Here is a 21,997-nt window from a genome sequence, read left to right as displayed (position 1 = left end):
ACATTCACAATCATGCTTCTGCCAATTTGCTGTTCAATTAATTGTGTGTGATTTTTCAAAGGAAGAAGTTATGTGGGATGAGTTTCTTTCAAGTGAGTCTTTCTCATGTACAGTATATTTGAATATTTTTTTCTATCCTGTCCTTCAGCTGGATAGGCTTCTGGGAATGGGGAATACCATTCTATCCAATTTTACTTGTGTTTAATTCTGAAAGTAAAAGCTCATCTATAGCTGAGTAAAACACGAGGTGCAATCATCCATAATACTTGAGCACCCAAAGGTATTTTGTTCGCAGTTGATCATGAGATAATACCAAGTATAGGTGTTCAAAATATTTCTTTGGAAATACAGTTCATTAACAATAAGTTTTTCATTCAATGTATTTATATTTATAGTCAGTCCTACCTGGTGTGTCATTTTTCACATGAAAGAATAATATTTTGTGTCCTATGAGTTCTCTGTTCATCCTACTACCTGTACATATACAACGAAGTGAGCGAATTTGAACTGGGGAGCCCAATTCTGTGGTCAACCTACAGGTGCAATTTGTAAGATAAGTCACACAGGACTCTCAAATCTTAACTTTAAATTTTCCTAGCCAGTAAGCAGTCCCATTCTCCTTATGCAACTATAATCTGTTAGGAATCCAATGTTTGTATAAGACTATATAGTTTCTGGTCCAATTAATTTAAAATGAAACGATATATCAAATATAACAGAAGTGTCCATTCTTACCTGTAGTCTTCCCCAATGTGTGAAAAAAGTCCTTCAATGTATAATTCCATGCTTTAAAAAAACAATCTGAGACTGCCCAGTGGCTGGATTATTTTTTATTGGTTAGTTTAAATAAAGTTCCACATGAAATGGATTATAGCAAAAAGTCAGTGGCTCATTTAACAGCAGCCTTGGAGCCTAGGTTTCAGATATCACTGCTCACATGCAGCATAACCTAAGTCTATGACAAACATTCATCTTGACTGTGAACATATTTGTTTGGAATCAAGTTCCACTCTACTTCAAATGGGGCTGCCTCCAAATTAAGTAGTCCCCATTTACTAGCCACTCATTCAGCAACCATTTGAAGTTGGTGCTGAACAAGTGGAACTTATGACCAATCCTTGAAGTTCTGGCCTTCGCAGTGCTCCACGGTCATGCAATCATGATTCAGAGACTTGTCAACTGCTTGTATTACTGCAATTGCAGCATCCTGTCATCAGATTATTGCCAATTACAACCTTCCCTGCTGGCTTCAAAAGATCAAAATCAATGGGGAAACCAGAAAGGAAGGTTGCATGTTACTCTAGTAAGTTCTCCAGGCTTCTTGTCATGCTGTGTATCCCACAACCTGCTTATGCTCAAGTCTGTTGCCCCCGCCATTCCTCCCCACAGACCCCCACTTCCAAATCACAGCCTGCACCAACCCTTCCAACTTCCCATCCTGGTCCTTACTTAAAATTCCTACCACTTTCCACTTAATAACCTGCATATATTGAGGTAATGACAGTAAGTGGAATTGCCAGGATTGCTGTTGTTAAGTGGTGTGGCCACCTGATGTTCCACTTTGCAACCACATTGCTTAGCAATGGCAATCCCACTCTCAGTTGCCGTCATAATCCAAAAACTAACTCTAAGCAGTATCCCAACCTTGGTAACAATGACAAATAGAAAAATAAACAACCTCCTCTCAAGAAGACAGTCCAAACCTCAGAGGCTTCAGTTCTGTAACACTGAATATTTTTATAGAAGGAATAATAGGCAGTTCCTTATCTCTTAAGTGCTAGAAATGGTTACAAATTTCAAAGCAGAATCCCCCCCCCCCCCAATTTCTCAGTGCACTTGTAAACATTATACAAATTGAGTAAGTCAAACAAAAGATGCAATTTGTAGCATTTACCTACATTGGTATTGATCACTCTTCTATTTAATGGACAACTGGAGGAAACACCTTTTATCATCTGATCCATTAAATAGAAGTTTCACTTGTATATCTCCATAATTGCCCTGTCCATTCATCTTTCAATAGGCCTGTGTTACAGAAAGTTACACAATTCTTGCTAGTTAGACACAAGACTGTATTTGCTAGACTTGCATTTCAAGAACTTAACTACAGAAGGCATACTCTACCATCCCACAAAATTGAGTCACGTCAGGGATACACTTCTACTTGGAAGATGATGTTCACCACTCATAAGATTCTACTAGGTAGGAAAAGGAAAATCATTTATGTGGACGACAAGTGGCCAATTTGTATGGTAGACAGGACTGAAACAACCTATGTAACACCAAAGCTAATACTGGATCATAACTAATTTGTTTCCTTTGCTTCACAGCAGGGAATTTGCCATGTCATAATTTAGCTTATAACTGGGATGATTAAATAATGCGTTCTGCCCTTATGAAATTACTTGTAATGTCATTCAATTCAGCCATTTTAAATTTTGGTTTCAAGCACAAATGCCTACTAGTTGAACAAGGGTTAAAAAGGGACACAAGATCCTCCTATAAAAGAGATGAAGTTAGTATTGTCACTGATCTTAGTCAGTTTATTTCCCAACAGAAAAAAACATTACAATTTTTTAGTACCAAGCATCACTCCAGAATAAAAAAAATATAGCAATAATATTTACTACTAGGAGAATGCCCACAACTGAATTAATAGACTGTGCTGTGCTTTGAATGCAAATGCAAATGAAAAACAGTGTATTGTACCACACAGGGCCATGATGACTGCATCAGTCTGCAACTCCTTAAAGCAGCCATGCCTTTTCCTGGGTCTTTCCATCCCAGGAAAGACCCATTTGGTTTAGGAATGGCACCATGCGTTGCAAGGCACTTTTATGCTTTCATATCCAAAGTGATGCACAAATGCAGTGGACAACTTTTCTAAAATTATTAATAAGAACTAGAGTTAAGATTGCTATTCTATGACCTCACTTTTGGCCAAAGTCCAGCTGCCTAGGTTCCATTTATGGTATCTGCTCTTACAAATATAATGCGTAGCAGCTGTTCAACTCCCTCCCCCCCCTGTAAAATTGGATTGTTCCCTTTGTTCTTGTTGCAGTGTTTGGCTTCATGGTAACTGTAGCAAAGTGTTATTCCAAGTCAAATGTGGTTTTGGATTAAGGGCAAAGGACAAAGATGACTGAGGAAAGGGCAATTAACTTTAAAAGGAAGGAATTCCAACAACCCTCCCCCCCAAACACATTGTGGACAGTGAAAAAAACCCCGTTTTAGACTCCAATAACAGCTGCTCAAGAAGATAAAAAATGAAGCTACCAGCCCAGTTTGATATCTTAGTGCAGGAGGAGGCTTAGAGCAGAAAAGGAACGATAGGCGAACGTAGGGGTGGGTAATCTCGGAACTCCTTCAGGTAACTTCGGTGCTTTCCCTTTGCCCAAATGGTCATTTGAATAAATCCAACCAAGGTAAACAGAGCCACTGTTGACAAACAAAAAAGCATGTAATATTATTAGGTATTCAGAAAAGTATCCTCCCTGAGCAGAAAGGCAGACAAAAATTTAAAACATTTAACATTGACTCCTTTTCCAAATGTATTACAGATAGTCCTTGAATTACAACAGTTCCTTTAGTGAACTGTTCAAAGTTGCAATGGCACTGAAAAAGGTGACTTATGACCATTTTTCACACTTATAACCATTGCAGTATACTCATGGTCACATGATCAAAATTCAGACATTTGGCAACTAGCTCTGATTTATGACGGTTGCAGTGTCCTGGGGTCTTGTGATCACTTTCTGCAACTTTCTGACAAGCAAAATCAATGGAGAAGCCAGATTCACTTAACTATGGTGGTACTAACTTAACACCTGCAGTGATTCACTTAAAAATCACGGCAATAAAGGTCGTAAATTAGGACAAAATTCACTTAACTTTCTTTGGTCTCAATTGTGGTCATAAGTCAAGGACTACCTGTACACCTTTGAAGGAAGAGACTACATAAATAGAAAATACTACCAAGAATCTTATATTACATTGGATACTTGTCTTGGGGAATACTATCTTTGTCCATTGTTTAATATAGATACTCCAGAGCTAAAGCATCCCTAACAAATGGAAAACAGATTTTGTAAAATAGGAGGTAGCCCTCAGGATTACTACTATCCCAGCAAGAGGCAGCATCTTTCATTATTTCCTACACTACATAATGAATGAGAACATCTTCAACTTCTATGTGCCTTGGTAAAACAAAGTAAAGGCAATGAAGAGACCAAGCGGAAGAGTGCATAGCTGCTGGCATCCCTCTTAGTAAAGAGATGAAGCTTACTGTGAGACAGAAGCTGTAATTTACTGAGCTCTTGTAATCTTATGCTGGTACTTTCTTTGCTGAAAGGGGGAAGATAATTCTCCAGTTTTAAATTCATAGACCCTAATCTACTTGGCAATAAAGAACAGTTCTAGTAGAAAAATTGGGAAGGGCCAGAAAGAATAAAAATACATAACTGTATTTCATAAACATTGCTTAACAAAGTTCTTATTAAAAGCGACTCCAGCAAAGCTCTAACCTAGTATCAGGACTTACCTGGAAGGCACTGAGTCATTATGGCAAAACCAATCCAAGACCCTACCTGGAAAAGAAAGCATCAAGACTACGTCAAGGAAAATATTAAGACTTTCTAGGCTTGAGCATTGCGTTCTTCAGCTACAGTAAACATATAGCACAGTCCTACTTTGAAGGATGAAGACCCAACTCATGCACAAATCCCAAATATGTTTCTGTACTTGCACTAAAAACTTTCCCATAAACTTTCTATCCCATCTACAGGGCCTGTTTCGACACTTGATTGTCATACTCATGTGAACATAGCTACTTGCCTTTTGAATTAAGAGTAGGATAGGTATTTCCTTCTACTTACACACTAATCTAGATGGGCTAGAAAGTTTATGGGAAAGTTTTCAGTGCAAATACAGAAACACATTCGGGATTTGTGCATGAGTCTTAGCTCAAGCATAGGTACTATTCTTAACACCCATGAAACCAAGAAAAAAAGGTTATGTGTACTCCACTGGTAAATATAAAGACAAATGAACAAAAAGGACTGAAGCTTGAGGCCGACAAATATATAGTCAGCCAGTATCGATTCATTTCAAATGAGTACACCTTTCATATTTCCTAAAATGCAACGCAAATGGGTGTGAAAAATGTTGCTGATGGACAGGCTGAACTCTGAGAAATTCTAGAGAACAGATGGCATATGACTCAATGAGCTCAGATGTGTTCCTATTTCAGAAATGAGGAAAGGATCCAGGGGATTACACACTAGTCTAATAGGTGGGAAGATCTGAGAGCTGATCTTAAAGAGATTAATCCAAAAATATATGGCAAACAAGGTAATAATTAAAAGACACTAGCATGAATTTGGTAAGAACAAGTTTCATCACACTAACATTATTTCATTCTTTTATTGAGTAATTTTCTTAGCCAATCTGGGAATGCTATAGATTTCATGTATCCTGACTTCAGCAAAGTCTTTCACAAAATATCCCATGACATTCTGATTAACATGATAGTTAAGTGTGAATGGGATGACATGACAAGTGGATACACAGCTTCTGAAAAAACCAACTTCAAAGAACCGTCTACTTTAAACCAGAATGATACCTTTAATGAGATCCAAAATGGACTCCCTTTACTCTTCTATTTTTTAAAATTACTTGGGTAACTTATAAATTTCAAACAATATTGATAGGTTTCAGAAATGAATAATTTCTGCTCATAAATGAGTATAAAGTGAGTGCAGAATGGACAAAATCAATTTTATGAACCATCAAAGAAATATAGTTTGAGATTATGAGAGATAATTGTTCTACTTTACTTAGTTAGACCCCACTATATCCAATTTATAAAATACAGAATCATAAAGAAAGGAGGGGATCCTTGGAGGTCTTCTAGCCCAAACCCCTTCCCAAGGACAAATGGTTGTCCAATCTTTTCTTGAATACTTCCAGTATTCAACTCTGGAAGGCAAACTGTTTCATTGATTCTCACTGTCAGGAAATTCTTTCTTATTAACAGGTTGGATTTCCCTTTGATAAACTTTTATCCTTTGCTTCTTGTCCTGCCCTCAGGTACTATAGAGAATAAATTAATGCCCTCTTTCCACTGACAGGCCTTCAAATATTGGAAGACTGTTATCATGTCATGCCTAAGCCTTCTCTTTGTTAGTCTAAACATACCAAGCTCCCTTAGCTGTTCTTTATACAATTTAGCCTCCCCCTTATCATCTCTGTTGCTCTTCTCTGTACTCTTTCTAGGGCCTCAGTGTTTTGTGTGTGTGCTGGTGATCAGAATTGGACAGTTTTCCAAATGTGGCCTCACTAGTGCAGTAGGCAGTTCCCACGATCTTGATGCAATCCCCATTGATGCAGCCTAGGACAATGTTGATTTTTTTTGGCAACTGCAGCACACTGCTGATTAATACTTAAATGGTGGTCCATCAGGACACCTAGATCCCTCTCATAGTTAATACTGTTGAGCCTGTTACTGTCTATCCTGTATCTGTGCACTTGGTTCTTCTTGTGCAAGACGTTGCTATTCTCATCACTGAGCTGCATCTTGTTGGATAGAGCCCAGTGTTCAAGTCTGTCAAGATCTTGAATCTTGAACATATCTTCCAAAGTATTATCAATTCCCCCACAACATGGTATCATCTGCAAATTTCATGAGTCCCTTATTAATTAACTAAATTTATTTGCTGCCCACATTGTATCCAACAACTCTGGGCAGCTGAAGATGATTTATGAAGGTGTGAGGAGCACTGGGCAAAGATAGAACTTTGCATGCTTCCCTTCACATAGAAGTATTTCCATTGAGGACCACATGCTGAGTGTGATTGGTCAGCCAACTGCAACTGCATCTGGTGGTGATGCTGTCTATACTACATAGTTCTATCTTACCAAGAAGTAGACTGTGTCTACTGTATCAAATTTCTTACTTAAGTTGATTCTGGGTGCTATACCTTACAAAGCATTCAGAGAAACTATAACAGGTTCAAAGAAATGTAAGGAGCATGGTCAAGGGACTAAAACAAAGTTATATAATAAGGATTTGAAAAAATTGAGAATTTTTAACTTTCAAATATCTGAAGGATTATCACATACAAGATCACAGCCTACCCTCTATCATTCTAGGATGCAAAATAATAATTTTAAATTACAAGAATGAATGGGTATTCTCATTGTTTTTTAAAGGGCTATTCTGAAAGAGTAAGTCAGCAGTAGAACCAATTGCTGAGAGAAGAAATAAAGTCCACTTTACTGGATGATTCAAGATGAAACTAGATTTCCATCTGTCATGAAATTTTAATTTAAATCAAGGGTGGATGAAGCTTCTGAGCAACAGGAATTAATCATTCAATTAAAAGACAGATAAAAGTAATGATTTCTAGACTATTTGCCTAGATACTGTCACTATACCTATATGTTTCCTATGAAGCATAATTCATTAATAAAATACAGATTTAAACATCCAGAATTTGTTCCAAAGCTAAAACACAGCCATACCTCATAAGTATAATTGGGACAAGAGACCAGCAAGAAAAGCCATGTAAATGGATTCCTCGTAGGGAATGGGATCTTCCTGGCCTTCGAACCTAGAAGAAATCATAAGAATGTTTATTGAGACAAAAAACCAATTTGCATGCAATAACTATCACCCAACAACACATCCAAGAGTTACAGTAAAGCATTAGACTTGTAAAAGTCTCCCTTCTCTTTATCAAAGGTGACAAAAAAAGTTCTGTATACTTCACAGTTAAAAAAAGACACACATACCAAAGATTCTAACATGGTTTTAGCCCATAACAAAATAATTTCCCATTCTGCCTGATGTAGCTTCATCCCACTTCCAAAAAACTGCAAAACTCTTCCTTTCTTCCTACCAAACCTGACATAGCACTCTCTTCTTTTCCTTGTTTGGCTTTCAGAGGATTACCTCTGGGCACCTAAGGCTGGCTTGTTATTTAAAGGGTCAGCTGTTCCCATTACAGAGCAGAGGATGTTTTTAATACAGACATCTGCACTTCCATTTGGTCTTTCTCTATACTCACCAGCTGGGCGAAGATTTCGCAGAGCAATATGAATAGAAAAGTTTCCCAGCTGACAGAACTGCAAGAGGAAACAAAACCAGTATTAGCAGGGAAGGGGCAAGAATGGATTTTTTTAATGCTTACTATCACCACTAGAAGCCAGATAGTGGCACAGAAACCTCCCAGAGTTCCCCCCATCTGTGATTCAAATAATTTTGTAGAAATCTTAGGAATTTGCTTGGAGGAAAAGATAAAACTTTTAATGTGCCAATACAACAAGGAATTTTTATCACTCATGTCTTCTGGTCTCATGTTCTCATCAGTCCAAACCAATTTAAAAGCTGTGGCACTAATAAGATGTTCTACAATTGTGCAAAAGTACCATACGTTCTGGCTCTAAGACAAGAAACTCAGGATCCAGTATTTTCCAGTACCATAACTAAATAAACTTTTAAAAAACATTGTTGTCTTTTTTCTTTCTCCTGCCTTATTTTCCCCTTTTGTAGTTTCACTTGATTTTCTTTGGTGCAGGTGTCTTCTCATTCTTTATAATGCATCATATACATACAATCAACAAATAAGATTGCACAGCATGAATACAGCATTTTTCTGCAGTTCTTGAAAGCAGTCTGAAATCACAGAACTGCCTAGTGCAGGAATCTGATCAGTCCAAGAAAAAAAAAAGACTGCCTTCAAAACTTGCAGTAAAGTGCTATATTCACATTTCAGCATGTTAAAGCACCTTTCTTGAAATGAATTTGAACCACTGTAGAGTCCTACTAACATAATGGTCTTAAAACATGAGCACATGTGTAAGGGGGAAAAAGTTTAATAGTACCAGATGCATGATCCATTCCCAAGCAAAACCGCTTCATGGTCTTTCCATGCACCAAGAAAGAGAGGTATATTTCCATGCACCAAGAAAGAGAGGTATATTTTTACTATACATAATTCTAGTTCCGGTCTCAGATTTCTCCCCATTGCTACAAAAGGCCACTGATCTTTCTCTTATTTGAGGTAATTATTATGGTTTGTAAAAAAATCCAATATTATCTTATCAATCTGCATAAGACTTGTTTGTCTGCCACAAACAGATAGTCATAACTTTTATTTTTCTTGATTTTTAACATGTAACTTTGCATGGGGAAACTTCCCACCTTAGGTTGGCCTAGCCTCTGTCTAAAACATCTGCCTATTTTCTATTACAAATCCACCGTTTTTAGGTATAGGGCTATTCTTCAAAAATCTACAAATTATTACCAGGAATATGATAAGCGCCAATTTCACTTGTCCATGTCCATATGCTGAAAAAGAACACAGAAAAAGAAACAAAAACACTATTAGAATAACTATAACAATTGGAGTACCTAGAACATTCCTAAAAGAAAAATGATTCCCCAATGACAGATCTCAAGATTTTCCAACTGAATGAAAGAGAATCTCATGACAGTAACTATACAATTGCTGTATATGCTGTATATGTGTGATAGCATATTAATACTCACAAGGAAAGGAAAAAACAAGGATAAACTAGAGGCCTTCAGTTAATTCCTTCAGAGTTTTCTTTCTCCTTTCACCATTCACTAATTAATTATAATAAATCAAACCAGCAAATGAAACAAAGGAGTTGATTCACCTAGACATATTTGAAGATGTCAAAAAGTATGTTGCCGGGTTAATGCAAGAAATGTTGTGTACATGGATTTTCATAAAGCCTTTGACAAAAGTTCCTTACCAAAAGATCATAATAAGATGTACAAATGTATGTTTTTTCTTCCTTTCTCATTACATTGGAACTCTTTAATGTAAGGAGATTTAGGACCAGAAGACAATTTTTCATGCACAGCTGTGTTAAAAAGAATGTTTACTGCTTATTACTTTATTTAAAATATAAAAATAGCACATTTAAAAGTATAGGAGCTACAATATGAACTATACAAATGAAACAAAAATATGTATAAAAATAACTTCAAATATGAAATAACTTTTGATATGAAATATCTTGATTTCATATGAGGTGTCATATATGGTACCATAAGGATACCAGATGTTTTAATTAAGACTTGAAATAATTTGCACCAAACTATATCCTGTGTTCTCTGTAGAGTTGTATATGGCGCATATAGTTTGCTGCCTTTTTTCCCATGCTTTTCCTCTTCATAACTTGTGAGATTTGTATAGCTGACTTATAACAAACAGACCCAAAATAATGACTTTAATGTCCAAGAGAATATTTGAATGAGATCTCCCTAGATCTAGACTGAAACCTGAACTGTTTAAAAAGTAGTCAAGTCCAGAACAGTAATTCATAAAGAAAGTATCTCTAAGGGAAAGTAAGTCAACTGTAATTCTAAAACGGAGGAGAATGAGTGAGGCTACCCTTGTGAAAGATGTCACTTTAAAGAAAATAAAGTTAGAGAAATTAGATTTCATGAAATTACTTGATCTGAGGAATCCTTAGGTGGAAAGATAGGGAAAAATTATAAACCTGTCCCTCAACTAAAGAATACACTTACACATTTTTCCATTCAAGAAATTATTTGAGGCACTAGGAAATCTCCTGGAAATCTTGCTCTACCTCAACAAATATTTACTGTTGCTTCTGATCTGAAGAATTTTACCAGACATTAGTTATATGTTTTTAAGATAGTATTTTAAATTAAAGGGCCTAGACATTTTTATTTTAAAAAAGAAAGCTGGAATTCTGCTCAATTATGTATTTATTCAATTTCTTAAGGCAAGAAATCTGTACAGCTCCAATGACTAGTTCACCATTATGTAAATCTATTAGCACTCATTCAGTGAGAAGCATATTAACTAGGCAGAACCCACTCTTATGCAATCCCATTCTGAGATTCCGCACCACCACATGTTCCAGTATACACTTCCGGTTAATTACAAGGAAAGAAACATGAACTTCATTTAATATTCGGCTTTTTAGAAATCAAATGGACTTCTTTAATCAACTAATGTTATTCTTTTCTTAGCTTACCAGGTGGTGTATACAACGGGTGATTGATGTAATATGCCATCCAGGCTGCAAAGCCCCAATAGTAAGTGCAATTCTGAGGAAAGAATTAAAAGTGTCATATTAAAGATGTAATAGATTAGTAGCAGTATATCAAAAAAAGGACTTGCTGACTGCCTCAGTTTTATTGCTCCATGAGGAGACCCAGCAGAAAAGGAGAGCAGTTTTTAGTCTATAGCTATGTTGCTTGAAAATATCATTACCTTGAAGATATTACGTAAAGGCATTGTTCCATGGGAGAATCTGTGGACGAAAAGGGTCTCAAGAAGGCGCTTGACATAATGGAAAGAATGGCAAATGCAAGCCAGGCTAGAAAGGAAAGGAAAACAGAGATGGCTGACAATAGACTCAAAACCTTACCAAACAAAAAATACAGATACTATTCTACTGTATTTGATTATTAACAGCCAAAGGATAAGGTATATCCATGTTTCCATATTAATCTATTTATTATTTAAATTTATATGGCCACCCATCTCAAATTATTGACTCTAAGTGGCTAACAGCAGTTACAAGTACTACGTAACTATATATAACAATAAACATACTTAATTATTTTTTTTAAATAATCAGCAATCGAGGTAAAAATCTAAATAACCAATCAACAGACAAACTAGCACAAGCACTATATAAACTTTGGAACAAATTCAGCTTCCCAATGGTGACCCAACCATGACTTTAAGGCAGACTGGACAAATAATTTTCCCAAGGGGTCACATGGGAAACTGGGACTGCTGTGTTTTAAAGGGGCAGAAAAGGTCCTCTTCCTGGGCTTTGCCAAATGACATTCCCTAATAGACAGGATCTGTAACATCTTTCTCCTGCTGGATAGATATATTGGAGAGATGATCTCCCAAATACTTGCCCTGTACCATGAAAGCTTTTATTGTTTTGGCCATGTCATGGGAACAATGGGAACTCAATGGGAAAGGCAATTTTCAAGTAAGTGAATTGGAGAAGCTGAGAGGCAGGGAGAGGGCGGTAGAGGCCTTCAAGGGTGATGGTGCATCTCATCCCAACCAGGGTTCGTTAATTACAGAAAAATAAAACTCTTTTAGGGTAGGAGACATTCCACCCATGGAAGAGGAAAGTAAGTTTAAGAATGAATCCACTCTTTGTGACTGAACACATATATTGCCTCATGGAGAAAGTTTCTAGTAGTGAAGAACATTATTATTAGGAATTTTTATTATTCTATTATTAACTATTCTATTCTATTATTGAGCTATCCTATTATTGTATTTCTATCATCAGACAAATAGAAGTAGAACAGGCTTGCCAACCATATGGTGACTTTTCCTCCCACTGTGAAGATGGCAGACATTAAGGGTTATCTAAATAAGCTTGATAGGCAATGTTGGACTAAAACCAGTAGATGGGATGCACATCAGTATTAACAATGTGAAGAAAAGTAAGCAGGCAGGCCTGGAAACCAAATTTAGGTTGCTGGGCAAGGTTGAAATTGAAGACTGCTGAAATGACTCTCTTGGAAAGTGCCAAATAGGCAAATGTCTAAGGAGATTCTCAATCATTCAGCACCTAAAGGTGCTTTTTCAAGAGAGAACTGGACTTTCTTGTTTTTTTTTTGAAGATGTTTCACTTCTCATCCAAGAAGCTTCTTCAACTCTAACTGGACGTGGGGAACTATTTGCAAATAGCTGGTAATTTGAATTCTTTTAGAGAATTGTTGAAGCCACCTGAAGGTTTATCTGTATTGTTAGGGTCACCTGAGTGCTGCAAATGGGTGTGGAGCCTTCTTGGAACTGTTGAAAGGACTGTGTTGTAAAACTGGAGATAGATGATGTTGTATCCCTCCCCCTCTGTTCAATTTTGACATAGATGATCTCTTTGACTCCTCTTTCAAACCAGTGGTCATCTGTCCAAAATGTGGACTTCGCTGTCTTCAAAAGAGTGGCCTTTGTCTTTTAAATGCAGATGGACTGCTGAATCTTGACATGATGGGATTGTTCTCCTATGTTGTGCCACAAGTATCAATGATTACCAATATAGATAGCATCTTACTATGTCCCGAATCATAGCAGTGTGCTTGAAATACTTATTGCTGGAATATGTAAGTAGAAAGTGGCAATTACTCCCACCTAAATTGTGAGCTTCCAAATGCTGGCTATTTTATTACACAGAATGTACCTTTAGTCTGATGGGGCAAAACTTTATGTCCTTATGTGACACTTCAATAATACCCAATTGCAAAAAGGAATTCAATATTCAGACCAATTCTTTTCTGCCAACTCTAGAAATGTCAGTTGTAATACAGGGAAATTTTCCTTTACAAGAGCAAGATATATGAAGGGAAATGTCTAGTCCTAGCAAGGAAGAAAAAATGAATTAAGTTTGGGGCTGCCTTCCTTGGAGAAGATCTCAGCTCACTTAGTGGAAAACATTCCAGTTTAAATTAAATGTAAGCAATAAAATGTTTATTGTGGCCTGTAAATACTCACTGAACAACAGAGTATTTGCTGGAGGTGAAGTCATATCTTGAGCCATAAATGAAAGGAACCCGGAAATAAAACATCAGGTAAATGAGGAGGGGCCCAGCATATTCTGTGAGGAATACCTGACAGAACAAAAACAGAATGTAGACAGGCAGAAGGAATTCACAGGGAAGTGCTTCTTGAGGAGAACTGAAATACCACTCACAGTCACCCAGCTGATCTGTGCGCCTAAGTCCCGGAAATATAATGTTGCTGTTGTACCAACTGGCAAATTCTGAAGGATATCTTCATCCTTCAAAGTCTTTCCCTCTAAAAGAAAGAGAAATCACATTGAAACTCTGGGGGATTCAAAATTTTAATTTGAACATCAAACACTATAGTTGCTTGTTTGGCTATACAACAGAGAATAAATTGTTAGCCTTTCATTGTAAAGAACAAACATATGCACAGTAACCTGAGATGAAAAATGCTTAGCCATCTTCTTTATTCATGAATCAAATCATTAGCAATTAACTATTGGTAGGTAAAGATTTCTTTCAAAGAGGACCTTCTTGTGAATTCCCAAACCACAGAATGTTCACACCAATGTTATTCTCTAATACAATCTCATTCAAGCAAGTACCAGCCTTTGTTTTGTTCTTTCCCATATCTTTCACCAAAAACCTCATCCTAAAGTGAGGAAGCCAAACATTTTAGCACAGCAACTTACTGGGATCTAGTCGTAGGGACTGCCGGGTTGGATACCACTGAGGGTCTGAGAAAAGAAAAAAAATAAGTTTTCTTATAATGAGTCAGGACCATTAGCGCCATCAGTTGGCAGCACTCAAGAGTAATCTAGAGATATAAAGGTAGACAAAAAATATTTTTCATGAGTTTTCATGAGAAAGAGAATTTAAAAATTAGAGAAAAGTTACTCATTCTGGGTCAATGTATAAAATTTTTAAACAGTATCTATACCGGTAGTACAATCTATACACATGACTAATAGGACTTGTTTAAAAGTAGTTGGGTATATGACTAAACTCATAGCTATTACCATTTCTTTAAAGGTTTTATACAAGTTTAGACAGATAACCAACGTGGCCATATGGCAGCTGAAGCCCAAAAGATCTGGAGAGCACTAAAAAATTGATGAAACACAAACAAATCTTAGATCCTCTCGTCTGCTTCAGATTGCTTTACCTTCCACAGCAAGTAAAAGTAACTGATCAAGAAACAAGCCAGCATATGGGGAAAATGCTCTTAATCTATATATTTTTCTTTCTCAACTCCATAAAGCAGGGGTGTCACCCCCACCCCCGTTTTAGTGAAGGGGAAAAAACATCACATGATGACGTGATGATGTGAGTTTGACACCTCTGCCGTAAAGGGACAAAAAGGACAAAAAAGATAAATTCTTAAGCTGAAGCTACTGATCTTTGGTTCTAATCAAAGAAAAATAATTATATTTCCAAAAATGAACCATTTAAATCAGTGGTAGTCAACCTGGTCCCTACCGCCCACTAGTGGGTGTTCCAGCTTTCATGCTCTGCGGTAGGGGTTTGCTGTAACTCTGCTTTATAAATTTTAGAAAGTAAAGTTACTTCCCTACTTTATAAATCACCATTACTGTGGAACCGGTGGGCAGTTAGAAAATTTTACTACTAACAGAGATACAAAAGTGGGCAGTAGGTATAAAAAGGTTGACTTCCCCTGATTTAAGTGATGTAATAATTTTATTAATAAATCAAGGTGCTCTTCACTTTCAACATTGAAACTCATTACAAAGATATGGTAAACAACAAAGGTGGTATTTTTCTATACATACGAGACTTGGTAAAGAGACTCTTGATTTCATTTATGGTAGCATTGGGCTCTACCTGAAAGGAAACACACAAAAGGAATCAGAAAACCAAAGGATACTGATCTGTATAATCAAGTAAAATCACTTTGATTTAACTACTTTCTAGCCTGACAAACAGGCAACAGCAATAAAAATGCCTCAGACATAACAAGTGCATATTCAAATTTTGTGTAAACTGGAAATATACCACCAGCTTATATCAGCGTGTTAAGCAAAATACTAGATGAGTCAATTAGAAAATTAAAAAAGCTGTGATGAAACAATGTCTTCCCAGCACTCCAGAAACACTGCTAGAGATAAGTTAGAAATGTGCTTCTGTCACACACTTCTATATTCTTATCAGCCTAGTTGCTTGCAGGCAAGAACCTATTACATCTAGTAGGGAGGTGTAAGTTTGGATTCAATCCAGATGAACTCTTTGAAATATTGAAAAGTATGTATGCAACAGTCTGTGCACTTGCAACTTTTTCCATGGTTGCATAGGTGCTACAGAAGTTTCTCCACTACAGCCATGCAATCCTATGGGTAAAATCCTTTAATGATTATAAACATCTGGCACATTCATATTCTCACACATTTCAAAGAAAATCCAAAGCACTGTACATGCCTAGCTTCTGGTCAATAGGAATCTGTTGGCAGAGGTATTAATCCCTTTATGTTGTTCACAATCACTTTTGTAAGAACACAACATCAAGAATGTGGTTAGATGTTTTGTTCTCTCTTTCTTTGTTGCTTTATTTGTATGGTCATTGCATCAACTCTGTTTTAATCCTTTTACAGTAAGAATTGAATGTAAACTGGTTCTCTTCCACCTTGGAAAGCTATTTCTGTGGTCCAGAATAGGGTTGGATGAAATGAATCAATAGTCAAAGGATACTGAAACTGACTTCTTAAATCAAAACTAATGTCACCAATACTGACTGCCTACTGTAACTTGAAGGCTAGTTAGTTCTTTACAATGTAGTGGCACACTCATAAAATTTATAAAGCAACAAAGCAACTTTATTGCAATTAAAAGCCTTCTTGTGTAATAAAAACACTTAGCATGAATTTGTTAATTACATTTTCATCATACATACATACATACATACAAACATTCTGAGGTTTTTGCAAGTGTTAGTATGTAGGTCTTTAGTTATTCAGGTTTTCTCCCGTGTAAAATTGGAAGTGTCTTGGCAACGTTTCGACGAAGTCTCATTCGTCATCTTCAGGCTTGTTTGCTCAGCTTTGTGCTTCCAGAAGCAATTGCGAAAATTGAGAAAACCTGAATAACCAAAGACAGACAGACAGACAGACAGACAGACAGACAGACAGACAGACAGACAGACAGACAGACAGACAGACAGACAGACATACATACATACATACATACATACATACATACATACATACATACATACATACATACATATATATATATATATATATATATATATATATATATATATATAAAGTGTCTAGGTGGGGCTAACTAAATTTCAAAAAACTGATCAATTCTTGCTAGGAGTTATAAACATGCCTGGGAAATTTAGTTCTTGGAAGTTATAACATGGAATGAGTATTTTCTGCTTGATTCTTAAAGAATTCAAATCTAAGATATGCATGTGAACATGAAGGTATCAATGATGTTTCATTCAGAAAATGAACTACAAAAATTGTAAATCTGCATTTGTTTCTGTGCCCACCTCTCACACACTCTCTTTCTATCTATATTAGCCAGGGGGAACATAAGGATCAAAGACTAAGCATTAAAACAAATTAAAAAGTGAATATATCCAAGGTTAATAGAGGCTGGGAAAACCTCTGCAAATCTAGGCACTCTTTCAAAAAATCTGAAAAAACTATCAAAAACTAATATAAAATAAACAAAGAAAAAGGAAAAAAAAAAGACAAAAGTGCAACAAAGATAAAAATAAATAGAAATAAGAGACTTAATTTTCTTTGCAGCAAATACAAGTACAGGTAGTCGTCAACTTAAAAGCATTCATTTAATGACCAAAGTTACAACAGCACTGACTTATCACTTTTCATATTTATGACCATTGCAGCATCCCAATGGGCATGTGCTCAAATTTGGATGCTTGGCAACAGGCATGTGTTTATGATGGTTGCAGTGTCCCTCGGTCATGTGATCCCCTTTTAAAAACCTTCTGACAAGCAAAGTCAATGGGGAAGCCAGATTCACTTAACAACTTTGTTACTAACTTAACTGCAGTTATTCACTTAACAACTATGGCAAGAAAGGTTATAAAATGTATCAAAACCTGCTTAACAACTGTCTTGCTTGTAACAGAAATTTTGGGCTTAATTGCAGTTGTAGGCCAAGACTACCTGCAGTGGTGGGTTCCGGCAGCCGCTACTGCCAGTTTGCTCAGGGATGCACAGTACAACACAAATTGCTCTGTGCATGCACAGAAGCAAAAAACAAGAGAGAACTAGTTCAGGGGCGTGGCAGGCCTGGGTCGCTGCCGGTTCCAATGACCCAGGCCGTCAAGCTACTACCAGTTCAGCCAAACCAGTCCAAATTGGTAGGAACCCACCAGTGACTATCTGTATGATTACAAAATTGCCCTTACAAAATCTATGTTTACAAAATAAAGTTTTCCTTTTCTATTATCTAATAGTTTCTAATCATCAAAACCATAGATCAGGAGTTCATTTTTTTCTGTTACATGCAAAGGCCTACAGGGTGTTTTCATTATTTTTTTTTCTGTTACATGGAAAGGCCTATAGGGTCTTTCCACTCAGCAACAAATATAGATGTTGTCTTTTCTCTAATCAAAGAAGTCAATTTAGTCATTTCTGCAAGTTCTATTATCTTTCCCAACTATAATCTTTCTCCATTGTGAATGGTACTGAAGCTTTCCATTTTTGAGTATATTAATAATCACACTTTTTAAAACTTCCTTTTTTATGACCCTGTAGAGACCCTATTCGGGGTAGAGTTGAGGCAACTGGATGGAGCTGAGGAGTTCACATATTTTTTTTCTTTGTGCGTGCCCTAGGAGAGAAAGATCTCCTGCTACCTAGGATTGAACTCTCAACCTTCTGAGTGGGAGTTTAGTCTCTTCACCAGTTTCAATTGTATCTTTCAAACATTTTCTGTTTAAAGTTTTGGAAGATAAGTATTTTGGAAAGAATTCTATAAAATGGGTAGCATTGATTTATGCTTCAAAAACAGTACAAATTGAGAAGATTAAATATTTGGGTATTACTATGACAAACGTGAAAAATTGTATCTGTATTATCCATTACTATCCATGATATCTGTATAAACCATGAATATCTCAATTCTTTTCCAAAATTACTCTGGATTTTGGTGTAACTACTTGACAATTACTGCTGCCACCACTACTTCCATTGGGACATCTTTACCTGGTATTATCTCTCCTAATCCTGATACATGAGAGAGATAGAATCCCTGCAGCCTATAGATTTATTTATTTCCAAGTTTAAAAAGAAAAAAAATGATAATGAAATAACAGATTTGCAGGTTGAAGTGACTATGCTATGTGGCACAGAAGATATTTTAAAGTTTTAAACAGATTTTGCATGGCACAAAAGCATGCAGCATATATGTATATATGTATATGAATGCTCTTCGGGCGAATATAAACAAAGGTGGAAAAAGGAAACCATTATAAACTCTTGGCTACCTTACTATTTCATCCATGTGGAGCAGGTGGAAGTTGCACAAGGGACAGGGTATATTAAAAGTTGGAACATGGGAAAAAGGAGAGGGGGAAAGAGGAGAGTGATAGGAAAAACTAAGAAACAATTGGCACCTATATTAATTTGAAGAAAAATATTAGGTGGTTTTAATTTATTCTCATATTCATTCCCAAGCTACCAAAAATACTCCACATTTCATTCAAGCAATCAAGTAATCAAGCAATGATAAAAAATACTGAAAATGAATGAAGAATAGGTAAACATTCTTTGATTCAATTCAAACTTTTAATACCAGAGCTATCGATGCTATGGATACAATGCAAAAAAGTCTCCACAAAAAGTGTAATAGTAAAATTAATACCATAATGTACAAAGATTGTGAAAAAGATTACTTAATTGCAGTGTGAGTATTAAAAACATTGTTAGGTGCATATTGGTAAAGATTTCTTAAATGAATACTTTTCCTTTTAAATATATGTTTTCTGTGATGAAAATGTGCCATATGAGTAATGATCAATAAGCAAAATAAGGAAGTTGGTGTAGTTCTTATTCAACAGTCACCATCTATAATTCTGAACAGAGAGCATTTATACTTTCATTCTAATCATTTATTCTGCCCAATTCCAATCTTGTATGGAAGCCCAACTAGAGGTGAAAGACAAAGGAAACAATGTAGTTAAAAGGAATTTATTTTACTGATGGGAGAAGACATTGTTATAAAAAGGCAGAAAACAAACAAAGGAGGTTGAGTGCATTCTTTTGCGAAGGACAGTATTCAGCTGGAGAGGCAAATTATGGGTTTAGAGGAAATGACCATACAGATTTGTGCATGATTAAAACATATTATGTTGGTTTTTAGATTTTTAGACACCGTATTTCCTATTTTATAGCTATATCTAACATCAGTGGATGAAGTGCATGCTTTGTTTATGTTGTGTGGATCCTGTTTTGGAAATTGCACTATGGCATTTCCTAACCGCCCAGCTCCCTCGTAGAAGGGCTCTCGGCAGTTGGGAATTGGTGACATACTGACTTGAGATGTGTATGGATGCTGCTTTGCTGTTATTATTGAGTTGAAAGAATTTTGAAAATATATGTCTTTTTTTCTGTGGCTGATTTATTGCTAATCCCTTTTGTAAATTACTTATATTTGTTTGATTAAAGTGACTTAAAATGCATGTAATAATAATAAAATGGGTATAGGAATGTTGTGCTGGAATTCTGAGCTGCATTTTTATATTTCTAGAATTTTTAATCATTATGTCTACATACGTAACAGCCACACATTCACAGACAGAAAAAGTATGTTCTGCCATACTACAACATAGTAAAATAATGTAAATGTGCGGCTATGGAAGACAGTAGCACTTTAGTAAAGAAATCAGTAACTGGGAGATAAAACTAGGGTCCAAATGTCATACATGGCATAAAAAATGTGGAAGAAACTAGGATTATGCTTGGCTGACCACTACCACTATATAGATGTTACTTTAGTCTCATCTCTATATTTAGTCTCTTTGCTTCCTCAACAGTCAATGCAGGAGTCTCATTTGTCTGAAAGGATTAACAATAGCCATAGGAATCAAAATGAAAAAGAGCAAGATGCTACTGCCACTCAGTGTTGACACAAAACTGAGCTGCCATGGTTAGTAAATCTTTGGGACAAAAAAAGAATAAGTGAATTTCCCTCTTTGGTGCTCTTCTGTTTTTCCTTTCCTTTCTCATAAAATATGTTTTCTACCTTCAAAGTTTATCTCATCCAAAAAAACATGCATCTCAAAAAAAATCTCTCTCTAAACTACTTTGTATAGAAAAAGGATTGATAATGCAAATACAGAGAGACATTTGTAACTAAGGTGTCACCATATTAAGGGTTCAAAATCCTCCCCTTAATCAGATTGGCTAGCACTTTTGGATGGGATTTGTCATTCTTTGCAATAACAAATTCCACCTAGTAGACTGATGTCTGAAAAATTTACTTATCTTATAGATACACCTGGTACTGTGTCTTTGAGTAAGTTCTTGAGCCAAAAGGCACTAATAGCTATTTTATACAAGAGTTCTGAATCTTTAAAGATTGAAAAATTTAGCCAGTAGGAAATTTTCAGTGGATTGTACTTTTTGAAACAAGCAACAAAACTGAAGTCCTCTCATTTGTGTTTCCTCAAGCCAACCAGATGTATGTGTAAACAATTATAGAATTTCATTATCTAAACTAAACCAAAACAACTTTCATATTTTGGGGGTTCAAATATATCCAAAATCTGAAGGTGTGTCTAGTTACAGTGGTAGATGTGAAGATCCAGAAGAATTATTTTTTTCTGGGAAATTAACCATTAACTCAGTGATAGTGCAATTATTATGTAAGAATGAAAGTGGGATTAAAGATAACAAACTGTTCCAAATGATTTACAGTTCTGTCTTCCATTTATGTTACAAATCTATCTCCATGGAGTTAGGGTTCATGCCTTTGTTCTTTACTTAGGATATACATAGGGAGGTATCACACCAGCATTAAAAACAAATGAAAAAATCTCTACTGGTGGCCAGATCACATGCTTATTATACTCATAGTTCTAGAGCTGTCCTAAAAGGACTTGATATCAAACACAGCCTAAAAGATGATTAACACATTCAGATCAGAGATAGGTGGTCATGATTATAGAACAATTTGGGAGTTCAACGGTGTATCACACAACTGCAAAACAAAAATATTTCTTATAGTTTTGCAACATGTGTATTTGCCTTTTGATAGCAAATATTGATATATTTTGCAACTGACTATAATTTCCTGTGCATGAATCTCTCACATTGCTAACTATAAGTCCTGCACATGTAGATCTCACTTGCTAACTGAAGTTCCAACTTCATGTATATTTCATTCAAGCTTTGTTTTATGGCAGTTTTTAGTAAATAACTCACCTTTTCAGTATGAAAGTACAAGACTATGGTTTTT

General features: G+C 36.0%; 1 protein-coding gene across 2 annotated transcripts in view; it reads right to left on the bottom strand.

Annotated features, from left to right (window-relative positions):
- Nucleotides 1-814: 814 nt before the first annotated feature.
- The window catches only part of TECR (trans-2,3-enoyl-CoA reductase), a 41,576-nt gene continuing 20,393 nt past the window's right edge, over nt 815-21,997 (bottom strand). For both annotated transcript variants that reach the window (XM_014059026.2, XM_087709739.1), the window contains 11 exons: nt 15,334-15,385; nt 14,236-14,280; nt 13,732-13,835; nt 13,533-13,648; nt 11,277-11,382; nt 11,038-11,110; nt 9,306-9,349; nt 8,067-8,124; nt 7,522-7,610; nt 4,541-4,586; nt 815-3,438 (listed from right to left, as the gene is read on the bottom strand). In XM_014059026.2, coding sequence (XP_013914501.2) covers nt 3,311-3,438; nt 4,541-4,586; nt 7,522-7,610; nt 8,067-8,124; nt 9,306-9,349; nt 11,038-11,110; nt 11,277-11,382; nt 13,533-13,648; nt 13,732-13,835; nt 14,236-14,280; nt 15,334-15,385 — 861 coding nt within the window. In that variant the 3' untranslated portion in view covers nt 815-3,310. The remainder of the gene's footprint in view (nt 3,439-4,540; nt 4,587-7,521; nt 7,611-8,066; nt 8,125-9,305; nt 9,350-11,037; nt 11,111-11,276; nt 11,383-13,532; nt 13,649-13,731; nt 13,836-14,235; nt 14,281-15,333; nt 15,386-21,997) is intronic.

This window comes from Thamnophis sirtalis, unplaced genomic scaffold (assembly GCF_051295495.1).
Source record: "Thamnophis sirtalis isolate CommonGarterSnake01/CBP01778 unplaced genomic scaffold, rThaSir2_p1.2 scaffold_3, whole genome shotgun sequence".
Taxonomy (NCBI): domain Eukaryota; kingdom Metazoa; phylum Chordata; class Lepidosauria; order Squamata; family Natricidae; genus Thamnophis; species Thamnophis sirtalis.
This window is presented reverse-complemented; position numbering and strand designations above follow the sequence as displayed.